The sequence below is a fragment of the Melanostigma gelatinosum genome (assembly GCF_949748355.1).
Source record: "Melanostigma gelatinosum genome assembly, chromosome: 22".
Classification (NCBI taxonomy): Eukaryota; Metazoa; Chordata; class Actinopteri; order Perciformes; family Zoarcidae; genus Melanostigma; species Melanostigma gelatinosum.
This window is the reverse complement of record NC_136655.1, coordinates 75,001-81,617: the sequence shown is the minus strand read 5'-3', so window position 1 is coordinate 81,617 and position 6,617 is coordinate 75,001. Positions and strand designations below refer to the sequence as shown.

The 6,617-nt window shown below is 48.1% G+C and overlaps 1 protein-coding gene across 1 annotated transcript in view; it reads left to right on the top strand.

The window, feature by feature from the left end:
• The first annotated feature begins 301 nt into the window (after window positions 1–301).
• ing3 (inhibitor of growth family, member 3) overlaps window positions 302–6,617 on the top strand; it is a 6,683-nt gene continuing 367 nt past the window's right edge. The window contains exons 1-12 of the mRNA XM_079294783.1: window positions 302–409; window positions 539–610; window positions 1,289–1,389; window positions 2,487–2,552; window positions 2,736–2,832; window positions 2,912–2,983; window positions 3,059–3,175; window positions 3,281–3,444; window positions 3,841–4,031; window positions 4,351–4,543; window positions 5,883–5,921; window positions 6,069–6,617. The exon at window positions 6,069–6,617 is cut by the window's right edge and continues 367 nt beyond it. Of these exons, the coding sequence (XP_079150909.1) occupies window positions 382–409; window positions 539–610; window positions 1,289–1,389; window positions 2,487–2,552; window positions 2,736–2,832; window positions 2,912–2,983; window positions 3,059–3,175; window positions 3,281–3,444; window positions 3,841–4,031; window positions 4,351–4,543; window positions 5,883–5,921; window positions 6,069–6,185 (1,257 nt within the window). The 5' untranslated portion in view covers window positions 302–381 and the 3' untranslated portion in view covers window positions 6,186–6,617. The remainder of the gene's footprint in view (window positions 410–538; window positions 611–1,288; window positions 1,390–2,486; window positions 2,553–2,735; window positions 2,833–2,911; window positions 2,984–3,058; window positions 3,176–3,280; window positions 3,445–3,840; window positions 4,032–4,350; window positions 4,544–5,882; window positions 5,922–6,068) is intronic.

Sequence of the window (6,617 nt, the reverse complement as noted above, 5' to 3'; positions counted from 1 at the left end):
AATGATGGAGTTAATTATGAGCGGTATCATGAAACATAGAATAATATCATTGGTAAATGCGTTTACTCCTGATATAATAATAAAATATATAAGTCATTTAAATAAAAATATGTCGGGGACTGATTTTAGGGTTTTTATACAAAATAAACGAGCTACGCATGTAACGAACTACATCTCCCATGAGGCATCTGGCTCTGAGAACACAACTCAACGCCCCCGCGTGAGTTTCAACCAATCAGAACACCGGTAGCCCGTGTGCGTCACCAGCTCCGACCTCGATTTCTTGGCGTATTTTTTTTGTCTGAAGAGAAGACGAGCGACGCCATATTGAAAGAAGAAAATTGTTTCAGTAAAACGCCTCAAAACTCAAACTGTTCCGCAATGTTGTACCTGGAGGATTACCTCGAGAGTGAGTATGGGACGTTACTAAGCGACGGAGGCTTTTTTTGGCGCTTTTCTCGCGTTAAATGTGTGTTAATTCGCGGCTCCGGCCGTTAATCGCTAACGGCGCTTTTTTTTCTTCTTCTCTTGTTGGTAGTGATCGAGCAGCTTCCCATGGACCTCCGAGACAGGTTTACGGAAATGAGAGAGATGGACCTGCAGGTTCAGAGTACGTAACGTAAAGCACCGCCGGTTAACGGCAGATATCTCCGGTGTCCACACACACACACAGAGGATTGACGTTAAACACCCGGTTTAGCGAAACTAACGTCTCAGTAAAACACTATTTAACCGTCAGACTTCTAATTAGCTTGTTAGCTTAGCCGGCTAACAGATCGGATGTAGTTAACACCGGAGCTTATTTTGCTGCACACCACCTGTTTATATCCGGTTACGCCTAACAACGGATCCCCTGATTATAACCCGATAGATCAAATCAATAATAGAGGTTCAGATTACTTGTTAAAATACATAAAGGTGACATAAAATATTATGGAACTCATTGAATCTAAAGAATAAAATGTTAAAGTGAGAAAATAATCAAAGCATGTCATTGAATGAAACTATCTAATTACATGAGAATAAACATTAATATATGATAAAATGTTATATCTCTTGAATAAGAACACATAAATAAACTGTAAGAACATAATATTCTCACTGTTGTTTACTCTGATATTAATTATTTAGTAATATTATCTAATGACACAATAGTGCAGAGATTTAAACAAACATAGTTGTGTGATTGATTTGTCCAGAGGTTATTTATTATAACGTAAAGAATATAAATACCTCTGTGTGTTTTTCTACTTTGAGTTAGTCGTTTTATGTGTTTTTATGTTCTCAGACGCCACCGATCAGCTGGAGCAGAAGGTCATCGAGTTCTTTGTCGACGCCAAGAAGAACAAACCGGAGTGGAGAGAAGAGCAGATGGAGGTCATTAAGAAGGTCAGTTACATAACAGGTCAGGTCCATAACACCCACCACTATCAATGTATAACAGAGTAATAACACAACACGATCAATGTATAACAAAGTAATAACACACAACACTATCAATGTATAACAGAGTAATAACACAACACTATCAATGTATAACAGTAATGACACACAACACGATCAATGTATAACAGTAATAACACACAACACGATCAATGTATAACAGAGTAATAACACCCAACACTATCAATGTATAACAGATTAATAACACACAACACGATCAATGTATAACAGAGTAATAAAACACAACACGATCAATGTATAACAGAGTAATAACACACAACACGATCAATGTATAACAGAGTAATAACACAACACGATCAATGTATAACAGTAATAACACACAACACGATCAATGTATAACAGAGTAATGACACACAACACGATCAATGTATAACAGTAATAACGCACAACACGATCAATGTATAACAGTAATAACACACAACACGATCAATGTATAACAGTAATGACACACAACACGATCAATGTATAACAGTAATAACACACAACACGATCAATGTATAACAGTAATGACACACAACACAATCAATGTATAACAGTAATAACACACAACACAATCAATGTATAACAGAGTAATGACACACAACACGATCAATGTATAACAGAGTAATGACACACAACACGATCAATGTATAACAGTAATAACACACAACACGATCAATGTATAACAGTAATAACACACAACACGATCAATGTATAACAGTAATGACACACAACACGATCAATGTATAACAGAGTAATGACACACAACACGATCAATGTATAACAGTAATAACACACAACACGATCAATGTATAACAGAGTAATGACACACAACACGATCAATGTATAACAGTAATAACGCCCAACACGATCAATGTATAACGGTAATAACGCACAACACGATCAATGTATAACAGAGTAATAACACACAACACGATCAATGTATAACAGAGTAATAACACACAACACGATCAATGTATAACAGAGTAATAACCTGAGTTTATTGAGCTGGCTAAGAGTTTTATTCATAACTTACGTTTCAGGATTATTACAAAGCTCTGGAAGATGCAGATGAGAAAGTCCAGCTGGCCAATCAGATCTATGATCTGGTGAGTGACTGTTTACACTGACTGAAGGTTCATATTTATATGTGAGTTTATCTTCAGAGAGTCCTCTTCCTCTCTGTCCTGTGAAGATCAGACCAGACTCCTTTCTTGAGTTAAACCACTGACACCTCCTCCTCCTCACTGACTCCTGCTGCTCTGTATGTATTTAATGTATTCTCTCTCCAGGTGGACCGTCACCTTCGTAAACTGGACCAGGAACTGGCCAAGTTCAAGATGGAGCTGGAGGCCGACAACGCCGGCATCACGGAGGTCCTGGAGAGACGTGAGTCCCTCTGACCGTGACGGTGTTTATCTGTTTATGTGGAGGAAGCTCATCTCCTCCTCCTCCTCCTCCTCCTCAGGGTCTTTAGAGATGGACAGTCCGTCTCAGCCGGTCAACAACCATCACGTCCACTCTCACACCAGCACTGAGAGTGAGTATTGAGACCCTCTGAATACATGTGGTCCATCATCATCAGAGCTCACAGTTTGTGTTTGTGTCTGAGCAGAGAGGAAGTACAGCGCTCCTGTTCACCACACCACCGAACACGTTCCAGAGAAGAAGTTCAAGTCTGAAGCTCTGCTGTCCACGCTAACATCCGACGCCTCCAAGGAGAACACGCCAGGTGTGTGTGTGCGCGTGTGTGTGCGCGTGTGTGTGTGCGCGTGTGTGTGTGTGCGTGTGTGTGTGCGCGTGTGTGTGTTCTCACCATGACTTGTGTCCCCGACAGGCTGCCGTACGAACAGCACGTCCTCGGCCACCAACAACGTGTACAGTGTGAACTCCTCTCAGCCTCTGGCCTCCTACAACCTGAGCTCTCTGCCGGCGGGGCCCGGGGCCGGAGCCGGGGCCATCACCATGGCTGCTGCTCAGGCTGTCCAGGCCACAGCACAGGTGAGGAGACTCTCTCTCACACACACACACACGATTAGGGTTGGGTATCGTTTGGGTTTTTTCCGATACCGGTGCTAAAACGATTTATGTATGTGCTTATGAGCGGCAGCGCTAAGTTCCCCGTTGTAATAATACTGTGAGTGAGGAGCGGAGGACCGAGTCCTGCTGCCCGGACGGAGTCATCAGAGTAGTGTAAGAAAGTATTTCAATCGGCTCAGGCACCGAAATCTGCATTGCGTTTGGGTCCGGTAGATACCGGACGTATAGGAACCGGTGCCATGTTGGCACCGAGTTTCGGTACCCAACCCTACACATGATACATGGTGTCGTGCTGTTGGTTTGTATAAAACGAGACATTTGAAGACGTCAGCTGTTACGTTTCATTTCTCTGTTCAGATGAAGGAGGGCAGGAGGACGTCCAGTCTGAAAGCGAGCTACGAAGCCATCAAGAACAACGACTTCCAGCTCGGCCGAGAGTTCACTTTGTCCCGAGAAAACAGCGGATACTCCTCCTCCGCTCTGGCCTCCACCCTCACCCAGACCCTCACCCCCACCACGGCCTCCGACTCCAGGGGGCGCAAGTCCAAGTAAGGCAGCCACACACCCACCTGTGTACACACACCTGCATCTAAGAGGCAGAGTCATGATGACTTGAGTTGAGATGGTGCTGCTGTAGTTCTTGTGGCTCCAACCGGGCGTCTTCATAATCAACTACAAACATCTATGACGAAAGTATAAACCTGATGGATGCAAGCATCTCTAAAATTATATAAATATACATATAAACATAATAAATATGTACAAGTAGGACAGAAGTACGTCTCTGTTGATACATCTGACAGATATTTGTACCAGCTCATGTTGATGTCAAATGTTCCTCACCGTCTTGTCTTCCTGTTTTTCCAGAAGCAGCATCAAGTCTTCCAACCATCAGTCCTCTTCATCGTCCTCCTCTTCCTCTCTGTCGTCATGCTCTTCATCGTCAGCACTGGCCCAGGAGCTTTCCCAGCAGGCCTCAGCGCTGCCTGAGGCCGAGGCCAACAGCCAGGTGGACTGGACCTACGACCCCAACGAGCCCCGATACTGCATCTGTAACCAGGTACGAGCCCCGACACGCGTCTGTAACCGGGTACGAGCCCCGACACGCGTCTGTAACCGGGTACGAGCCCCGACACGCGTCTGTAACCGGGTACGAGCCCCGACACGCGTCTGTAACCGGGTACGAGCCCCGACACGCGTCTGTAACCGGGTACGAGCCCGGACGCGCGTCTGTAACCGGGTACGAGCCCCGACGCAAGTCTGTAACCGGGTACGAGCCCGGACGCGCGTCTGTAACCGGGTACGAGCCCCGACGCGCGTCTGTAACCGGGTGCGAGCCCCGACGCGCGTCTGTAACCGGGTGCGAGCCCCGACGCGCGTCTGTAACCGGGTGCGAGCCCCGACGCGCGTCTGTAACCGGGTGCGAGCCCCGACGCGCGTCTGTAACCGGGTGCGAGCCCCGGCGCGCGTCTGTAACCGGGTACGAGCCCGGACGCGCGTCTGTAACCGGGTACGAGCCCGGACGCGCGTCTGTAACCGGGTACGAGCCCCGACGCGCGTCTGTAACCGGGTACGAGCCCCGACGCGCGTCTGTAACCGGGTACGAGCCCCGACGCGCGTCTGTAACCGGGTACGAGCCCCGACGCGCGTCTGTAACCGGGTACGAGCCCCGACGCGCGTCTGTAACCGGGTACGAGCCCCGACGCGCGTCTGTAACCGGGTACGAGCCCCGACGCGCGTCTGTAACCGGGTGCGAGCCCCGACGCGCGTCTGTAACCGGGTGCGAGCCCCGACGCGCGTCTGTAACCGGGTACGAGCCCGGACGCGCGTCTGTAACCGGGTGCGAGCCCCGACGCGCGTCTGTAACCGGGTACGAGCCCCGACGCGCGTCTGTAACCGGGTACGAGCCCCGACGCGCGTCTGTAACCGGGTACGAGCCCCGACGCGCGTCTGTAACCGGGTACGAGCCCCGACGCGTCTGTAACCGGGTACGAGCCCCGACGCGCGTCTGTAACCGGGTACGAGCCCCGACGCGCGTCTGTAACCGGGTACGAGCCCCGACGCGCGTCTGTAACCGGGTACGAGCCCCGACGCGCGTCTGTAACCGGGTACGAGCCCCGACGCGCGTCTGTAACCGGGTACGAGCCCCGACGCGCGTCTGTAACCGGGTACGAGCCCCGACGCGCGTCTGTAACCGGGTACGAGCCCCGACGCGCGTCTGTAACCGGGTACGAGCCCCGACGCGTCTGTAACCGGGTACGAGCCCCGACGCGCGTCTGTAACCGGGTACGAGCCCCGACACGCGTCTGTAACCGGGTACGAGCCCCGACGCGTCTGTAACCGGGTACGAGCCCCGGTGATCTATGAAGTGTAATAATCATGCGATGCTTCGGTTGCAGGTGTCTTATGGAGAAATGGTCGGCTGTGATAACACGGATGTAAGTGTCATTATTAACTTATTAGTAGCATTAGATTCCACAGCAACATTCATTAAATGTGTTTTATAAACTCCATATTCTGCTGATTAACGTTCTATTGATTAGAATCAATGATTGATGTGAATGATGTCACTGATGGTCCCTCAGTGCCCCATCGAGTGGTTCCACTACGGCTGTGTGGGTCTGACCGAGGCCCCCAAAGGGAAGTGGTTCTGTCCTCAGTGTACGGTGGCCATGAAGAGGAGAGGCAGCCGCCACAAATAGGACCCCCCCCGCGCGCCCGTCGGCCATGTTGGATTCTGACCTCACCAGGCTGCTCCTCCAGTTCTGAGATTAAAGTCTTTTTGTTTGTTTCTATCTTTAAAAACTCACGTCAGGCTTCAGAGGAACTAAACTCTGACTTATTTATGATTTCATTTTGATAATCATCTGTTTCACTTTAAATCCTTTGTTTCTTAGAAAGTCATAAATATTTCAGAATTCACACTTTTGTTTTCCTCCAAATCCTAAAGATTGATAGACTTTAGTTTGTCTTCATGAATCCTGACTTCATTCAATAAACACAATTCAGACTGAAATCTGACTTCATTTACACAAAGTCGAGAATTCATTTTGATTTAATTTTATAATTTCTTAACTCAGACTTCATTAATCTCAGAGCCGGAGCTTTTCTTCCTCTGTGGTTAGAAAACTACA